The following is a 19988-nucleotide window of genomic DNA, read 5'->3' on the forward strand; positions in this document are numbered from 1 at the left end:
CAACAGCATGTCTACTACTCTTTAATGGGTAGGAATCTCAACAAAGAATGCTAGCCTACGTATATGAGGGTACTTCAAAAAGTTTGTGCAAAAATGAATTAAAAGATAATATGAATCTTTCCATGAACTTCTGTTTTTTTTTTTTAAAAAAAAAAAGATGAACGGCAAGGGGATCTTAACCCTTGACTTGGTGTTGTCAGCACCACGCTCACCCAGTGAGCAAACCGGCCATCCCTATATGGGATCCGAACCCGTGGCCTTGGTGTTATCAGCACCACACTCTCCCGAGTGAGCCACAGGCCGGCCCTTTCCATGAACTTCTTGAAGACCCCTAATATGCAGTTCAACATACTTGATTAGAAATAAGAGAGGATGATGGATGACAAGAAGTTAGTTTACCTCTGGAGGAAATGGCTCTGCTTGTGAGAAGGTGGGAGCAGTTCCCAATGAGAAGCACATCCCAGGCAAAGAAGGTCCCTATGATTTGACAGCATCACTATACAGAACAACATCAAAGTCATCCTTAGTGGGAAGGTTGTAGATACATTATGTCCACACAAGAAAATGCTAACAATGTAGGGTACTGGGGATTATTCTGGAGATGAAACATCAACCTCGTAAAGTGACAGTTGTAGTCATTTAACACAATTTTGATGATTGATGGAGTTTGGATGTGTTGTCCCCTCCAAAACTCATGTGGAAATTTGATGTCCAATGTGGCAATGTTGGAAACTGATTGAGTCATAGGGGCAGATCCCTCATGAATGGATTAAGGCTCTCCCTGGGGGAGAGGGGATTAATGAGTGAGTTCTTGCTCTGTTAGTTCCCGTGAGAGCTCGTTGCTTAAAAAGACCCTGGCACCTTCTCTCTCTCTCTTGCTTCCTCTCGCCATGTGATCTGCTTGTACCCGCTGGCTCCCTGCCACTTTCCGCCATGAGTAGAAGCAGCCTGAGGCCCATGCCAGACACAGCTTCCCAGAATCGTAAGCCAAATAAACCTCCTTTCCTTATAAATTACCCAGTCTCAGGTATTTCTGTTATAGCAACACATAATGGACTAAAACAATATTTACAATGTTCTATCATTTTATATCTCAGTACTTGCCTAGGTTGGGTTTTTCAGGAAGTAAATACTGATATGAAGTTATGAGTGCAAGTGATTCATTGGGGAGTAACATGTGTGAAAGAAAAAGGATTGGTGGGGGGAGCTGTCACAACATGATCCAGAGCTGACAAAGTATCTTGCCAGGTATACAGGTAGCTCTAAAGCAAAGTTTGCCCTTTAAAGAGGTCCAGTATCAGGCAAAAACAGCTAGAGCCTTGTACCACTGCCTTGCTCAGACAATGGTCTGGTGCCACCCTAAAAATAGCATCACTTCAATTTGAAAGCTGAGGGGGACCTTGACAGAGCTAACAACTGGAAGTTGCTGGCTAGCCACATCCTTACCGTTGGGCAGAGTGTGCTTTCTGGAAAGAGAATTTGGGCCACTTATCTCCATCTCCATGTCTTCCACAGTGCTGCAATGCAGCACTAATAAGATTTTGGGTGACTATGAGTTTGGAGATGAAAACTGATTAGACCAGAACAAGACGTATTAGTGAAGTGTACTCAAATTCTACTTGAGGTAGTTTATAGTGGTATGCACCACCAATTCCTTAGGTAATTATAGTGATCACCGAAAGATCAGGGACTGAAAATATTATTGGATGTTGCTTAAATCCTCTAAAGTGGTAAAGAAGATTGTTACTCCCATTTCATTCTAAATAAGTTGCTCCTAGTGGGACAACTCACTGCCTCTGCTTGTCATGGCCTGTAATAAGTTACACGGGCTTAGTTGTGAAATGGGCAAAAGGAGCTCAGAATGGCTCTTTTTGGGATGATGAGAAAGAACCATTATTTTATAAAGATTGAGGTGATATTTAAGGAAGTCAGATTGGCTCTTTGTGAAGCATCACTATCTTTTTTATGTCTTCTGCACAAGTTTCACAGTAGTGGTGGCCAGAGACGGAAAAGAGACAAGGGCCCTTTTCTTTTCCTTTCCTTTTTTAGGGTATATTATAGCATAGTGCTTAATATAGTGGAGGCTTTGGCATCTGTCATCACTTACTAATAACTTGGCATTGGACAAGTTGCTGAGCTTCTCTGTGCCTTAGCTTCTTCATCTGTTAAATGGGGATTACAATTGTGCACACTTCATGGGCTTGAGGTGAGGATGAAATAACACATGCATAGTTCCTTGCTTAGGAAGGGCTCAATACTTGTTAGCTGTCGTACTTCTCTTTCCTTTCTTTCTCTTCCTCCTTGTTGAAAATATGCTTTCCTGTTGAATGTTGTCACCCACTCTGTTAGGTTAGCAAAATGTTTACGTAACTTGAGAGCAGGGTAAAATTGAAAGAATCTGTTACTCTAACAAGATTCAGGGTGTCTGCTTTTAGTCAGGTTTCTGGTTTTCACTGTTATGTTCTCAGCGCTGTGCCGGGTATAAAAAATGGTCTCTGTTCTGAGCAGCAGTCTATTTGAGAAAGAAATTAAACGTATAAATGACTAATGAAAACACAAGTGCATATAGAATTAAGTTTTAAATGAACCTTAAGTGATGTAGGAGTCTAATTTCATTTTGCTGACACTGACTGTTGTTTCAGTCATTGAGAGGCAATACCATTTGGGGTGATATTGCAAGAGTGAGTGCTTATAACATAATACCAATAAAATAACATATATTTATTGTCTTAGAATCTAAGATACATTAAGTTAGATCAAAAGAAAGCAAGTTCAAGAAAATTTAAGTATAATGAGGTCATTGCCTCTATTTTAGCCTAGTAATGCTCTCTACTGCTAGATATGTCAAGATGTCAAAAATAGGAAGAGCTGATGAATGCTTTGAAAAGACCTATCGGGAAAACTTAAATTTTTTAGTTGATCTCTTGAATTTCTGACTTTACCGTAACTTGCTATTTTAACCAGCCGATCAGGCTCATCCAGTGGCCTTCTTTATTCCAGATCTCCGTACATTTATGAGCAAAGTAAAGTGGGTGGGACTCCAGATCCCTCTCCTTCCTCCCCTTAGGAGCCTCCACTGTAAAATCATTTAGGGAAAAGGGGTTCGCCTATTTTAAAAAGGATAACTGGGCCAGAACATGTGGGATTATAGTTTACTGTGTACAAAAAACAAAGTCTTTGGGCTAAAAGGTACTTCTCGCTTCCCGATCATACTCTTCTACTTGCTAGAGAAACATGCTTTGTGCCCTGTTCAAGAGATTCACACACAGTAGGTCATGAGTGGTTAAGCAGACACTGAGATAGGATTAAAATTCTCCAAAGTGATTTCTTGCTGTTAAACCCTTCAAAATCATTGATCTGAGTATTACCATAAAATAGTCCAACCTAATTTATTTTCTTCTACACTTCTAGTGAACTAAAACTCTGAACACCTCTTTCCTTGTGAGATTTATGATATGTTTGAAGTCTGTTGAATTCTTACAACCAAGTATTCTCTTAGGACTATAAAGGGAAAAAGATTTAAAAAAAGATCCCACACAAGATTTTTTAGAGCAGTTAAAATACTAGATATGATACTGTAAGGGTGGGTACATGTATTTGTCCAATGCCATGAATGTGCAACGTCAAGAGCGAACCCTAATGTAAACTATGGACTTTGGGTGATAATGATGTGTCAACGTAGGCTTCTCAGTTGCAATAAACGTACCACTTACTCTAATGGGGGATTTGGTAACAGGAGAGGCAATGCATGAGTGGGGGCGGAGAGTATATGGGATACATTTGCACCTTCCTCTCAATTTTGCTGTGAACCTAAAACTGCTCTGAAAAAAATGGTCTTTTAAAAAAATCCCTTACCTCACTATGATTTTGAATGACTGTTTTAGTAATGTCCCAGAGATGGATCTCCATGCGATGTCCTAGCCTGGGTGAATTATAAGAGCAAGTGTTGAGTAATTGGGTGACCTGCTCTCAGGTGTTATAGGAATGCGTCCCCTCCCACCTCAACATTTGTCTCTGTGTGGTCTGACTGTGAACTCGCTTGTGCCTGCGCGAAACCCGGGCACATAGAAAAGACCAATCAAAGACGGTGGTTTTTCCTCCCTGCTTCTTTTGCCACCGCCCGCACCCGACAGGCTGACAACCTGGCCAGCTCCCCGGGTGTTCTCCTACGTTTCTCCATCATCCCACGCAGCGACACCTGCCCACTCGCGGAGCAGATCGTCCGCCGGCGGACCCAGCGAGCATGCGCGACCGTTCCGAGCATGCTCAGTAGCGCGAGCGGCGCCCCGGAGCTTCTCCACCAAGACGCGACGGACGTGGAGGTCTCCGCGGCATTTGCGGGAGCGACAGGAAGTGAAGTGGCCCCGCCGGGCGGCCGCGGCGGCAGAAACAGAAGCGGAAGGGGCCCTGCGGCTACGACGTCGTTTACTGGGGTGGCCAAAGGAGCCGAGCGCAGCGGGGACGCAACTACTCGGAAGCCGGATCCCGAGCCGGCCAGGATGGATCTTCACCAGCAGGGGACTGGCCGTTACCAAGTGGTGAGTCCCCGAGGGTCCCTCTCCTCGGGTCATTCCCAGAGGGGGCATGCTGGCTGTTCTGTTTTTCGGCTCTTCTGGCCGAAAGTGCTTTCTTTACACCTCTCCTGTTGGACCCCTGCCTGTGACTCCTTCGAGTCCCTTCCCTCTCGGCCCATCCCCTCCTAGCCCCCCACCCGTCCCCCCGTAAAACTAAGATCTGTTTTATTTCTCACTTTCTCTGTCATTTTCTTGTTCTCTGACTCAGTCTCTCCTGAGACATTCCAGTCGATTGCCTCCTGGAAGTGAGGCAGAGTTCACATACCTGCCCGGAAGGTGATCGCCCTCAAAACTGGGGTGGGTGAAGGAGGTGTAAGCGGTGCGTAGGGTGGAATGTGGATTTGGTGACGATGTGCTTTAGGACGTGCAGAACTGCGGAGAATAGCCGTCGTGTTGATCTTTCTATCTGCTCTAGTTAACCTTGTCATTTTGCCCTTTTCTATTATGTTAGTATCAAAAGTGACTAGTGTTTTTTTTTTTTTTCTTCCCCATCCCCACTTTTTTTTCCTCCCTGGCTGGAGGGGATACAGAGGAAGTTTTATCAGAAAAAATTCTAACTTTGTTTGAAAAATTATTTTTCATTAAATATAAGGTTTTTTAACTTAACCATGTAAACCTCTGTATGTTGCAATGAGTCAATGTTAAATGTCAATTTTTGTAATATATTTTTTCCTCTGTATATTAATTCTGGTGTCATTGGAGATTCCTGTTGTAAATCCTATTTTAAAATGGATGCAACAGTAGTTGACTGTTCTGTTGCAGCTAGGTAGCATGCTGTTCTACAAACTTTCAGATGGTAGTTTAGCTAAGCCTATTTACTCAGGGAGAGGAGAAAAACATTAATATGTAGTGCAGATAGCACAGTTTATAATTTGTAAAATTTTACAAATGTAGATTTGTTAGTCCCAGATTTCACCTTTCAAAACTATTTTGTAAGAGTTAATTGTGAACTAAGGATTTTATTAAGTGCATTTTGGCAAATATGAAGGACACTGAAAGATGAGATTCCAATGAATGTAATTTGGCATTTTTCTAAGATGAAAGCTCATGATGTTTCCATTGTCAAATAGTTTGCGTACTGTAAAACCTCCAAGGGATCTATGTTATTAGTTCTCTGAAAATTTATCAGTATTTATAGAGTGGCTTGGAAGATATCACTGCTAGTATGGAAGGCATTTTTCAAGTTGTTGTATACATTTTTGGTGGTTTGATTTTTTTCTTTAAAAGTCATTCTTATTTTGTAAACGTTAGCAAAAATAAAACGCAATAAATAAATATAGAATAATGTTTGTGGGACTTACTTCATTTTTTAAATCTTGTTCCTGTTTGTTTCCCTTAATGGCATGAGCTGATTTGAATTCTTTCTCTTTGGGTGCTTTTGCTTATCAGAATCAAACGTGTTCTCACACACAAGTCCCTACTCAACATATTTAACTGGTTTAGTTGCACCTTAAAAAATAATTTTATTATACTGTCACATTTGCTTTCAATAATTATGGACTAGTTGAGATTAATTAGGTTTTAAAATTTCTGCTATCAAATATTGAAATTTGCTCTCTCAGTTTTAAGGTGTTTTCTTTTTCTCTACAACTTTTTTCAAAATAAATGGACAATATCATATTTTATTACCCCTTTTTTTCAAACTACAGTTGTGTCCTACATAGACTTTGAAATGGGTAGAGACATTCCTTGAGAGCAGAGAGCAAAAATCAGTCCTAAATATGCTACCCGCCTGTCCTAAAGCTACTACTCACTTTAAGTAGGTAGGACATCAGTTTGTTTTCCTGGTAAGGCAAAGTTTTAGAGAATCTTAGCACAGTTAAAGTTTGGATTTTAATTTATTACTGTGTCATTACATAGCGATTTCATCTGTCCCGTGTAACACTTGGTTTTGTTGAGAATGGCCTGATTAGTAACTATATCTAGGTATTTGCTATAGAGGTAGCTGAATTGAAGTTTCAAGTAGACTTTTTAGCTAGGGATCAGTCTGCATCTTATATGGTAAATGCAACTGTTTTGTGCCTGCCTTTAGCTCAGGGTTTTTTTTTTTTAACTCTGGAATGATTAATAACTTTGGTTGTTGAATGTTAATGGATGACCAGTACAGGAGATAGACAACTATATTTAGGGGTGAAGTGGTATGCCATTAATTTATTACTTAAAGAGTTAAAATTTAGCTCTCCATACTGGAAAGTTAGCAGTGATGGCCAGGTCCATTGGAATGACTTACTACCCTTAACCAATGGACATTAACCTTCTTCCCTTGCATTGTTAAAACAGTTCTGAATTTTAAGTAAAGCAGTGGATAACAATGTAGAACTGCAAAAAGTCTTGATTGTTACCCTTCTAATTTCAGAAAAAGCCAGGTATAATACATAGTTTCATTATGTTATGGGAAATTTAGTTTTGCTTGGTAGGAAATGATGTTGCCAAATGAAGTAATTTACTTGGCTTGCAGCTGTTGTACCATGTTTTAACTTTGATGTTCTCTATTTTAAAGGATTATGTATCTGTACCAAGCTGACTACTAAGATTTAAAAGGTATTCTATGTACAAATTAAATTGGCAGTGTTGGGGCCGGCCCGGTGGTGCACTGCTACAGTGCGCTGCTTGTGAGTGCGGCGGCACTCCCGCCGAGGGTTCGGATCCCACATATAGACCGGCTGCTCACTGGCTGAGCGAGGTGCGGGTGCAACACTGAGGGTTGCGATCCCGTTGCCGGTCCCGGTCCGGTACGGGCGCGACACTGAGGGTTGTTATCCGTTGCCGGTCACAAAAAAAGACAAAAAGGAAAAAATAAATAAATAAATTGGCAGTGTTGACTGTAGCAGTAGTTTACCAAACTATACTCCAGAATGATGTTCATATGTGTTCTTGGAAGATTTAGAACATGTGGTAGCATATTAAAAAATAATTAGCATATTAAAATCACAAGAAATTCTTCAGTAAAGACAATGGTTTGGATGTGTTTACCCTAGCTCTTTCTAATCTTTGACCAGAGGTTTTTGTTTGTTTGTTTAATTTTAAGATTATGTTGACATTTCTAAAATGTCGGTTTTCTGTGGAACACAGTTTGAATTGTTCATATTGCAAAGGTCTGGGTGCTTTGCTGTTGTTTCTGGTGAATTAGAGTTGCCCTTGATAAATCACCTGGGAAGAAGCCTTGACTATTAATGGTTAACAGGTTTTAAAGTCATCTGGGCTTATATTTAGGTTGCGCTGTTTGTAATTTGTGGTACCTTGGCTTAGTTACTTTCCATCTTGAAGCCCCAATATCCTCATATTAGTACCTACCACATCAGGATTATTATGAGAATTAAATAATGTAATATATGTTAAAACATGTCAAACTGGTATGTGATAAATAAGTATCCTATTTGCAAAATAATAAATTAATCTGTTAATATTTCCTGGTTGCTGGCAGAAAACAGGAGACTCCCAGATCAGAGAAAAATAACATTACTCACAGCACAGTAAGCAGCATGAATGAACATCAGCACATTTGTGTAGATTTTCCTTGTTACCAAGTCCCACAGGGGGTGATGGGTATCCAGGTGGACACATGCATTAGGTTTGGGTTATAGCTGAGGAACTCAGAGCCATTTTTTTTTTTTTTTTTTTTTTTAGCAAGCAGCAAACATTGTACCACACAACAGACAAGCTAGTTCACCTCTCCTTGGGTAGGCAGTTACTTGCTGTGGTTTCCTTGATCTTCTTTGTTGCATATGTGACTTATTACAAGAAACATCTTAGTATCGGGAAATGGAAAGTTTTGCAGACTGGCATACTCAGCAAGAATGTGTGGGGCTGTTCAGGTCCACGGCAGACTGCCTCATCCAATAGTACATGTTCTGGATGAAATAATATATGGTGATATTTAGGTACAGTTGTTTCCTTTCATTTTCCATTTTAAAGGAGTATTGCAGTCTGTTACCTTATGTTGCTCTGTAGTTATTACTTTCTTTTCTTGGCTGGCCTGATTCCTTTAATTTTCATTTGTTTATTTATCAATATTCTGTATGTTATATACTTACCACACTTCTTTTACATAATCAAGATTACTTAATTGCATAATCTAAATAATCTATATAAATCTTGCTTGATTTCTGTTTTATCAACACTGTGAACTTTAACCTCCTTCCTCATTCCTGATACCTAGAAACTTTCTACTTCCCTTGACTTCTCTGACTTTTCTTCTTTTTGTGAACTCCTTTCGTACTTCATACTCCTTAAATGTGGCTGCTTTCCACAGCATGAAATATTGTAATGGTTTCCTTACTACTTTCTTCCTTTATGTGACAGTCCTTCAGTGCATCATTTGCACTGCATGAACCATATTTGTAGAATATAAATTTGATTTTCATTTCTTTGCTCAAAAACCTTCAGTAGCCTCTTTTTGACCCCCCAAACATTTAATAACGTTCAAAATTAAAAATTTCAAATATATAGAAAAGTTGAAAGAATTGTACAATTTTATTCAGTATGCAACTTGTAGGATGTACAGTTAACAGTTTGTTATATTTTTGTATACCTGTCATTCTGTCTTATTTTTTTGATGTAAGTTGCAGATATTAATGTACTTCCCTTGTAAACCGTATGCTTATCATTAGCCTAGAGTATAATATTTGTTTGTGGTTCTTCGTCTTTAGAGTAAAATCAGCATGTAATGAAATGCACAAATCTTACATAGCCTGTTGGATGTACTTTGACAAATGCATATACCTGTGTAACCCAAACCACTTTCTTTTTTTCCCCCTTTTTAAAATTTTTATTCATATTTATTTATTTATTATTGGTTATGAATGTTCATGAGATACAAAGCTGATTGTCACCACTGGTGCCCAAGATGTGATGGCCAGATCCATACTGGCAGCATGCCCATTACCACAAATTGCCGTTATACCCCATTTCTCCCACCCAGTTATCTGCGACCTCCCTCCCCATTCCCCTTTCCCCCACCCCACTTTATATCCCTAGGTATGCTCTCTCCCTCTGCAAGTCCAATACACCAGCGTGGTCTTTCCTTCCTTCCTTCTTTCTCTCTTATGAGTGAGTACATGCAGTATTTATCCCTCAGTGCTTTGCTTATTTCACTAACATAAGTTTCTCCAGGTTCATCCATGTTGTCCCAAACCACTTTCAAAATATAGAGCAGGGATCAGCAAACTATGGTCCATCTCCTGTTTTTGTAAATAAAGTTTTATTGGAACACAGCCATACCCACTTATTTGCAATGGCAGAGATGACTATTTGAGGCAGAGCCCATAAAACCTGAAATGTTTACTATTCTGCTTGTCTTAGTCAGTTTGGGCTGCCATTTCTCACAGTTTTGGAGGCTAGGAAATTCAATATCAAGTGGCTGGCTGATTTGGTTTCCTGATGAAGGCTCTCTTCCTGGCTCAGAGATGGCCACTTTCTTGTGTCCGCACATGGTGGAGAGAGAGTTCTGGTTTCTTCCTCTTCTTATAAAGACACTAATCCTATCATGGGAACCCCACTCTTAGGACCTCATCTAAACCTAATTACTTCCCAAAGGCCCCACTTTCAAATACCATTGCTTTGGGCATTTAGGGCGTCAACGTAAGAATTTTGGAGACAAACAATCCATCTGTATCACTGCCCTTTACAGATAAAGTTTATTGATCCAATACAGAGCATTACCATCACCCTAGAAAGTTCTCTTTATGACCCTTACCAGTCAATTTCTACCCCTCAGGTGACTGTTCTGATTTTTTCATGTTAAATTAGTTTTGCCTATTCTAGAATCATACATCATGGAGTCTACAAAGCTTCTTTTATTGAACGTGAAGCTTTTTAGGTTGATCCAAGTTGTTATGTATATCAGTAGTTTATCCCTTTTTATTGTTGAATAGTTTTTCATGTATAAATTATATGAATATACTAGTTTATCTATTACTCTTTTGGTGGGTATTTGGCTTGTTTCCAGTTTGGGGCTATTATGAATAAAGCTGTTATGAATATTTATGTGCAAATCTTTTTGTGGATATATGTAATTCACTTGGGTAGAGGTACTAGGTAATAGGGTTGGTGTATGTTTAATTTTATAAGAAGCCAACAGTTTTTTCCAAAGTAGTTGTACCATTTTATGCTTCCACCATCAATATATGAATGTTTTGGTTGCTCCACAACCTTGCCAAAATTTTGGTATTGTCAATATTTTAAAATTTTAACCATTCTGGTGAGCTTATTGAATTTTTGAAGTTTAAAATTCTACTTGTTGGCATACAAGTTCCTTGAATGGGCCTTCAAAACCTGTACAGTGTCATATCTCGGCATTCAGTTCTCTTAATTTTTATGGACTGACAGCAGGACCTACATATTATTAGTTCTCCAACCATAGTGTATTCTCTCTTGCTTCTCTAACTTTTAATGTGTTTATTTCTAATCTGACATCCTGTACCACTCCTGTCTGGTTTGTTTGCCTCATAAAATCCTATTCTTAAATGTAAAAACTTCTTTGAATCTATAATTGGAAGAGGGAGGCAGAGAGTTTCTTGCATTTGTCATCTGCCTAAAGGCAAAGGAAAGCAGAGAATACTGTGGTATGGGAGAACTTGTTATACTGAATTATGTGTTTGTGTATCTTTCTACTCTCTAGACCAGTGCTTTCCTCAAAGGTGCTTCAGCATTCTGTGAATGTCCAATTTTTATTTCATCTTTAAAATAGATTTTTAAACTTTTAAAAAACTGTAATTGAGGAAATTTACAGTCAGATGTTTTGTGTACCAATTGGTATACGACGTTGTACACTAACACACAAATGTGTTGTATACCAAGCTGTTGTATACAGCTTGAAGACTAGTATTATGTAAATTTGTGTTGCCAGGGTTAATTGTTTTTAAACAGTCCCCAGGTCAAAGTTTCAGTTGCTACTTCTGTGTGTGTTATGTTATTAACTGTAAGTATGTCATTGATTGGGTTGAGTGTAGGTCATTTTTTAAAAAAAATTGTACAAATGAGTAAACTACTTCACATCTGGACAATGCTGAAGCAAATGCTAGCCTTCAATTCAGCATATTTGAGCAGTACATGATCTAGTAATGGTATATGTGTAGTAACAAATAAGTGTATTGGAATTATGTAATGAAAATATATTATAGTTTTATAAGCTTATTGTATGTTTTGAGTGTGCTTTGTCAGATTTATGCTCAAGGTAAGCTAAAATATGAGAGCAGTCTTTAGATAAAATTATTAACTGTGAAAGAAAGGTTTTATAACTCATTTGTTCAATATGTAATAATTTATGAAATATCTCTACCTGCCAAATTCTGTTTTAGGTGCTGATAAATAAGACAGTTCTTGTCTTATAGATCATACTTTGGTGGAGAGGAGGCAGATAAATATGTAAGAATAACTTCAGATAGTAATAGGTGCTTTGAAGAAAATAAAGCAGGCTGATGGAATAAAAAATAAGTTTTATTAATAATGAAATAGCAATAATAAAACAATAATTGATTGCTATTATTACAGCAATAATAGATCAATAATTAGGTCAGGAATATGCTGAGAACCTTGCTAAGTGTTTTACATATTAACACATTTAATCCTTTAGAACACATCTGTGAAGTAGATAATGTCATCATCCTCATTTTTGATGAGATGAGGTGGGTGAGAACAATGAGACACAAAGAAGTTAAAGAATAGGCCCGTCTGTGATGGAACTGGTATTCAGACTGTGGTGTTTTAGTTTTATATTGCTGGATAACAGACTGATCCAAACACAGGCATTTTATTATCTTTCAGGCTTCCATGGGTTGACTCAGAATGGTTCTTCTGTTTCAAGTGATATTAGCTGGGACCACAGACATTTTGGGACTCCACTGTGATGGAACTTTTATGATGGCTCACTCACTTGACTGACAGTTGATGACTGTCGTCTGGGAGCTCAGCCGTGACTTTTGGCTGGAACAGCTTAGTTCTCGTCTGTGTGTCCTCTGTCTTCTTCATGTGCCCTCCCAAATGTGACCTTGGCTTCTCACAGCATAGGAGGGAGAAGAAGCTGCCATTCTTTTTAAGGCCTGTGTTTCTACGTTCAGAATGTCAATACTGCTGCTTCCTTTTCATCACAGCAATCCTAAGTCCAGCCCAGGTTCAACTGGAGAGGAAATCAATTCCACTTCTCAGTGGGGGAAGGGCCTGCACATACATGGAGGGAAGAAACTGATCATTGCCATCTTTGGAGATGATAAAATTTGACTCCTCAGTTGATAGGGATCAGGATAGTTGTGGAACTCTATCCACTTTGAAGGTGTGACAGTCAGGTTGAGACTTGATTGAAATGTGAAGATCTAGTTCCAGTTGATGAGTATTGTAGGTGTGATAATGGCCTGTGGTGGATATGATTTTGTAGGTTTAAGAAAAAGGAACAAAGCTGTGCGGCTGCAGCAAGGTGAAAGAGATGGCTTAAAGTAGAATGGGACAAAATATAGAAATCAATTGTATGTTGAATTTGATAGAAGAATGGAACCATAGTTTATAATTTTTGATTTATGAAAGTGGTCAGTTCCAGCTACATAATTTGCGAGGCCCAATACCAAGTGAAAATGTAGGGCTCTGGCCTGGGCTGGGAAAGTCAATATCCCCTTCGTACAGGCCCATCCCAACTCATGGCAGAAAGACAACCCCCAAAGGATTGCAGTCTCCATGCCAGGACATGCTCATTACCTGAATCAGTAATAGGCAAGAGGTCCCAATGGTTTGCATGGTGAGTGTGCTATTGTGATGCTAGCCTGGGATGTGACTGCCCTCTGCATTGCCTTTCCCCTAGTTGCTGGGTGAGGCTGGAGAAGTTGAGCTGAACTAGGGGGGTCGCTGACTGAGAGCCCTATATGGGGAAGAAGACTTCTTGTGAACTGAGGTTCCAAGCCACTGGCACATGCTTCATTGGTCCTATTAGAATTCACTTATACAACTCAGATTCAAAAATAAAATTATTAAGAATTTCAAGACAGTGACTACAGAGCATTAAACCCCTATCATGGGGCCCTCCTAATGTGGGGTCCCATGTGACTGCAGTGATTGCATGCTCACAAAGATGGCCCTGAAAGCACTGTGGGGATGGTGGTAGGGGTAGTGGTGATGGTATAGACCACGGTTAGTAAACTTTTTCTGTAAAGGACCAGATAGTACATATTTTAGACTTTGCAGGCTGTGTGGTCTTTGTTATAACTACTCAGATCTTTCTTGTAACACAACAGTATTCACGCCAAATATGAAAACAAATGAATGTGGCTATATTCCAATAAAACTTTATTTACAAAAATAGATGCTGGGCCAGATTTGGCCTGCTGGCTGTAGTTTGCCCACTCTGATGTAGATGATATAGGGATATACCTTATATAGGCCTGAAGTTTGGACCTGTTGAAGGATGCTTCTGAGAAATTAATTTTTTATTTCACCCAGTCTCTAAATAAATCCTTAGGAATGTGGTGATGTTGTTTTCTGTTACTTACTTGTACTTGGTAATCAGACATGTACCTACACTGTCACTAGAATTGGGGTAGAGATGAGTGGGTAGTGGAATAGAGTATAAAACTCCCTTTCAGAATGCCAAAGACAAATTTCTCAAATCTGGTAGAATCTTCATTCTGTTTGAGTGGTCCCTTCATTGAGGCCGTTCTTGACCACCCTATTTAAAATCACTATATCCCCTTCACAGTACTTTCTATCCCCATTCCCTGTTTCAGTTTTTATCCATAGTACTTATCACCATCTGATATTCTAAATGTTTTGCTTATTTATTTCGTACCTCCCTTCTTCTCCCCTGAATGTAAACCTCATGAGGGCAGAGAGATCTTTCCATACCTGGCATATGGTAGGCACTCAGTCAGTAAGCCCAGGACCAAGGTAGACTTAAAACCTTGCTTCTGTTATTTTGTTCTTATTTTTATATTTATTTTATCATTTCTGCTAAGACCTGGGCTCTCTAAGGTAGTGGTGATTGTTTTTTGCATTCCCTTCCAGCTTAACATATATTCCTTAGTCTATCTCTTTCTCTCTCTCTCTCTGTCTGAGTGGTGTCCCCTAGAGTTGTTCAGTGAATAGTCCATGAAGCCATAACACAATGGTCCTGCTTAGTACCTTCATTAACTGTGGAATTGTGGGTACTGCTTTAATTTTCCTCATCTTTTTGATATTGATTACTTAGCCAGCACTTTCTTTTTATTCTTTCCTTAATATCTGACCTATATCCTAAAACATTGTTTGATTGTGTGTGTATTGATAAAATATTATTTTAGAATTTTTTTTTTTGGTTGTTGGCAGGTATGGGGATCCAAACCCTTGACCTTGATGTTATAACATCATTGTCTAACCATCTGTGCTGACCAGCCAGCCCTTATTTTAGAATTTTGTATGTATTCTATATGTAGGCCTGACTTGAGTTTTAATAACTATGGAATACATTCTGCTGATGTTTATTAACTGTAAGTTTACTGACAAGATCATTGTAATTAAGGCTAGCCTACCTATCATGTGATTGTAAATCATCATATGTCTGTGTTTTCAGGCCATGTTGTTATGGTTTCTCTCAAAAGTTTGATCACTTAGGTGGAATTAAGGTGTGGGTAAAAATCTTGTTAAAGACATGCCAAATGCAAGTTGGGAAATGCTGCAGTGGTCCAGGATTTACTATTAGGTAATTTTAAGGTTTTGACTTGCTTACTTTTAAGATTTGTTTGAACATGAACAACTTAGTATTTTAATAGTTCAAGAATGTGCTGTGGCTTAGTTTGTCTCTGATGTTTCTCCAGAATTGCTCATAACATTATGTAAAGAAATTGTGCTGTTTGGACAGAGTCTTCGAGAATAACAAATAGACTGGAGTTTATTATGTAAAAGAATCTTTTATTGTGATTGGTGTTAACCTCTGTACTAATTTTGGGGTCTTAGGACCCGTAACCAGTTGTAAGTTTGGCTGAAGAAGTCCAGTAGTGGCAACTTTTGTAGAATATTTGTTCTTCTTACCTTGTGAAAGCTTTCATCTATATCAGATAACAGTTGTGTGGTTTCCCCCAAAAGGAAAGGGTCTTGAAATAACACTTGAGACTTGTTTAAGTTTTTGTTTGTAACCTTTAGAGAACAACATGAGCCCCTGCTTACCTCATCCCTTCTTAATTTGTTATTGCATTGCACACTTAGCCAAGTTTTCAGCTATAATACTCTTGTTTTCTTGTCCTGCCCCTCTCCAACCACCACCCCAAACCATGCTCTCTCTTGCCTTCTGGCTTTTGAAAATATTATTCCTCTTTCTCCTTCCTCTAGGACTAATTTCTGATAATACTCTTGTTTTCTTGTCCTGCCCCTCTCCAACCACCACCATCTTGCCTTCTGGCTTTTGAAAATATTATTCCTCTTTCTCCTTCCTCTAGGACTAATTTCTGTTCTTTATTTATGTCTATTTTTCGATGTTATTTTCTTCAAAAAAACATTTCGTCACCTTCTGCCTCCCATTTCCATTTCCCACTCCTCAGTTCCAAGTTCTGTGTGTTCCTTTAACATTGTACACTTACCCTGTCACCCTTATTTCATGTCGTGTATTTCCTCACTAGATTGTAAACTCAATGGGTAGTAGAGCTTAGATATGTCTTGTTTATAATAGCATACAGCATCGTCTGGGCCTATTATAGGTGCAAAATAAATACTTATTAAAGAAATAAATGAATGCCTTTTCTGAATGATTCTAAGTGTATCTATGGGGATGCTGGTATATTATATTTTTTAAGTGATGTGTAGTTTTACAGAGTTTTGTGTTGTAAAAGTAACAGTGTTTTATGCAGCCTATACACTGTTGATATTCTTGATGTCCATGATTAGGATATGTGCTTTGCTTTTAGAATAGTGCTGATGAGTCTGTGTAGATAAATATTCTTGTATAATCTCTCTTCTGACCAGTGGCATTTGCAAGATAGTAACCATGGTTAGATCATTTGGCCTATCCATGGAAAAGAGAAAAATAAACTGTTTCCAGATGTCATGGAAGTAGGGGAGTCCTTAATGATCATTTTCTTCAATCTTCTCAATTTATAGAAGACTGTCTGAGGGAGGTTCTGTTCAAGATTATGCAGCAAAGCTTGGAGGACAAATTTTATTACTTGTAAACACATCAGCTATGTTAAAATACATCAAAGATCCTGGGAAATACAATTTTATTATAGTTAACTTTCTTTTATTCATGGTGATGACAGACATAGGGAGCTTGGATGTTACAATATAAGAGTCTTAGTCACTTAGCTACTGCGTGAACCCAGCTGATTATACAGAACTCACAAGTCAATAATCTTTCATTGGGCTGGATTCAGCTTGTAGGCAAGTTTCTTTAACTATCATTTTTAAAAATCAAATAGTACATGTGTACAGTTTAAAAAGTTTGAGTACTAAAAGTCAAATAATGAAAACAGCAAATCTCCTTTTCTATCCTTTGTACTCGTCTTTCTCCTCAAAAGAAAACAGCCTTTAACTTTTTCAGTTGCTTTAACTCCATATTTTTTAACATACGCATATTCAGCTACTTGTTGATTTATTAATTTTACTTTGCTTTCTTACATGTCCTGTTTTCCCTACCCAGATCGAGATCTCTGTAGTCATACCTCTTGGGCTCAAATCTTGACTCCTCACAAGCATCGTGACCTTGGGCCAATTACTCTGTGCCATAGTTTCCTCATCTATAAAGAGAGGATGGTACAGTTCCTATTTCATAGAATTATTGTGAGGATTAAATATATTAAAACAAGTTAACTTTTGGTTAAATTGGTGATTACTGTTTATATTTTATGACTATGAGAATATTGACTCATCACTGAGTCAAGTAGTGTATTTTATATAACTTAAGTGTTTCATGAAGTTGCCTAATTTTTATTTCTTTAGTTTTCTATGTATCTATTGTAATTCTTTGTATATCCTCTAGTAATTTTCTAAAATTTGCTTCTCAGATATAATTTTTGCATGGTTAAATGAATCCGATAATAATTAGTTCCATTATTCTTTTCTTTGAAGACATTCTTACTAGAGCTCTCCATCCTCCTCTTTCTGTCTGTACTGTTAGTTCTCTAGGCCTGATGCAGATTTTTCTTTTGCTGTGTTGCATGTCCCATTTCTTGTATCCTAAGTCTTCTCTGTTTTCGGTTTACTCTATTTTGGTGGAACATGTTTTCTAGTAGGTTCCTAAGAAAGGATATCTGGGGGTGAAAAAAAATGTTAAGACATTGAGTTTGTTAGCATAAGGTTCATAATCTCATTATCATTTTAATGTCTTTAATATCTATGGTGATAAACCCCTTTCTCATTCCTAATATTGGGAATTAGTTTTATTCATTTTTCCTTGAATAGTTTAGCTATGTTTTATTTTATTTTAATTAATTTTTTTTTTTTTTTTGTAAATTTTGTTGATCTTTTCAAAGAACCAGCTTTTGGCTTTGTTAAATTTCTTAGTTTTCTATTTCACTGATTTATGTTATTGCCTTACTTATTTACTATTTCCTTTTTTCTTTTATGGTGTACTTTGGTTTTTATTTTCTAGTTTCTAATTGTGGAACCTTTGATTTTATACTGTATTTTTTTCTAATATCAGCATTTAGAGCTATAAGTTTCCCTCTAACCAGTGCTTTCACTATGTCCTCCACATTTTGAAATGTTGTATTTTTATTATTTAGTTCAAAATGTTTTCTAATTTCTTCTGTGATTTGTTTTTTGAATGATGCATTATTTAGAAATGTCTAATTTCCGCTTATTTCATATTTTCCTAGGTATCTTTTCTTCTAATTTAATTCTTCTGTGGAAAGGAACACATTCAGTATAATTTCATTTCTTTTAAATTTATTGAGACTTATTTTATGGCCTAATATGTCCATCTTGGTGATATACTGTGTGCACTTGAAAAGAATATATATTCTTCAGTTGTTGGGTATAGTGTTCTAAAATGTCTGATCAAGTTGGTTCATAATATTGTTTTGGTCTTCCATATCTACTGATTTTCATTTTTGTGTTAATCTACTAATTGCTGAGCAAGGGTTGTTAGATTAAAAGCTGCTATGATAATAGAATTATCTCCCTTTAATTATTTCAATTTCTTGCTTCCTATATTTTGATGCTCTATTATTGTGAAATGTCCCACTTAATCTCTGGTAGTGCTCTTTGTCTTCAAGTCTATTTTATTTGATATTAATATTGCCATGCCAGCCTTTTTATTTTATATTTTAGCATGGCATATCCATTTCTGTTTACATTCACCCTATCAGTCCCTTAAGTGTGTCTTTTGTTAATGTAGTTGTGTCTTGGCTTTTAGCAGCCTCTGCCTTTTCATTGGAGTGTTTGTAATTAGCGTAATTATTGTTATGGCTGGTTTATGTCTACCATTATATTGTTTTCTATTTGTCTTCTCTATTTTTTTGTTCCTCTTTTCACCTTTTTGAGTCTTTGGATCATTCAGTTTTTGAAAAGAAATGTAGTGTCCCTTTCAATATTTTTATTGCCTTGTTAGCTTTCTGTGGGTGTTCTAAGATTATAATTAACAGTAAAAGGTAAGGTATGCACAGTCATGTGTCACTAATGAAAGGGATATGTTCTGAGAAACACATCATTGGGTGAGTTTCTCATTGTGTGAATGTCATAGATTGTATTTCTGCAAACCTAGAGGGTACAGCCTACTACACACCTAGGCTATATGGTATAGCCTATTGCTCCTAGGCTATAAACCTGTATAGCATGTTACTGTACTGAATACTGTAGGCATTTGTAATGCAATAGTAAGTATTTGTGTATTTAATCATAGAAAATGTACTCCTTGTATTAACTTGCCTCCTAGTGTTTTTGTTTTGTTTTGTTTTTCTTTCATGTTGGACCTTTTCTTTAAATTTGAGTGTTCCTTCTGTGCCTGTTTATATCCTGTAAGTTGTGTTTGTGTTTTCTGGACTTGTTTCAGTGTTGTGTTGTTTCTTGATGAGCCAGCCTTTTCATTGGTTATTTCCCAAATGTCAGTGTCTGCAATTTAGTTAGGAAGCAATGACAGTAGTTTAGGTAGAGGATAATAGTGGCATGGATTAGGGTGATGGCACTGAAGAGAAATCGATGGATGGATTCAAACGTGTGTCTGTGTGCATTTGTGTGTGTATTCAAATTAGTATTACAAATACTTATAAAAGTCAATTTGTGGAAAGAGGAAGGGGCAGGGTAGATTACTACTTGTGAATTTTTATTGAAAGCACCTTAAAATAGAAAAAACCTGAATTTAGAGGCAGTAATACCTGAATTTGAATTTTGACTGTGTCCCTGTGTCAATTCAGTTCTTTCAAGTTTATTTCATCATCTATAAAAGGAAGAATGATATCTACCTCAGATGATTGTTGTAGGGATTAAAATAGATTATATATGTAAGATGTTTTTGTTTTTTTTGTTTTA

At 37.5% G+C, this 19988-nt stretch overlaps 1 protein-coding gene across 1 annotated transcript in view; it reads left to right on the top strand.

The window, feature by feature from the left end:
- Nucleotides 1-4262: 4262 nt before the first annotated feature.
- NDFIP2 (Nedd4 family interacting protein 2) overlaps nucleotides 4263-19988 on the top strand; it is a 68295-nt gene continuing 52569 nt past the window's right edge. The window contains exon 1 of the mRNA XM_008576086.1: nucleotides 4263-4538. Coding sequence (XP_008574308.1) covers nucleotides 4263-4538 — 276 coding nt within the window. The remainder of the gene's footprint in view (nucleotides 4539-19988) is intronic.

This window comes from Galeopterus variegatus, unplaced genomic scaffold, assembly GCF_000696425.1.
Source record: "Galeopterus variegatus unplaced genomic scaffold, G_variegatus-3.0.2 Scaffold1284, whole genome shotgun sequence".
NCBI lineage: Eukaryota > Metazoa > Chordata > Mammalia > Dermoptera > Cynocephalidae > Galeopterus > Galeopterus variegatus.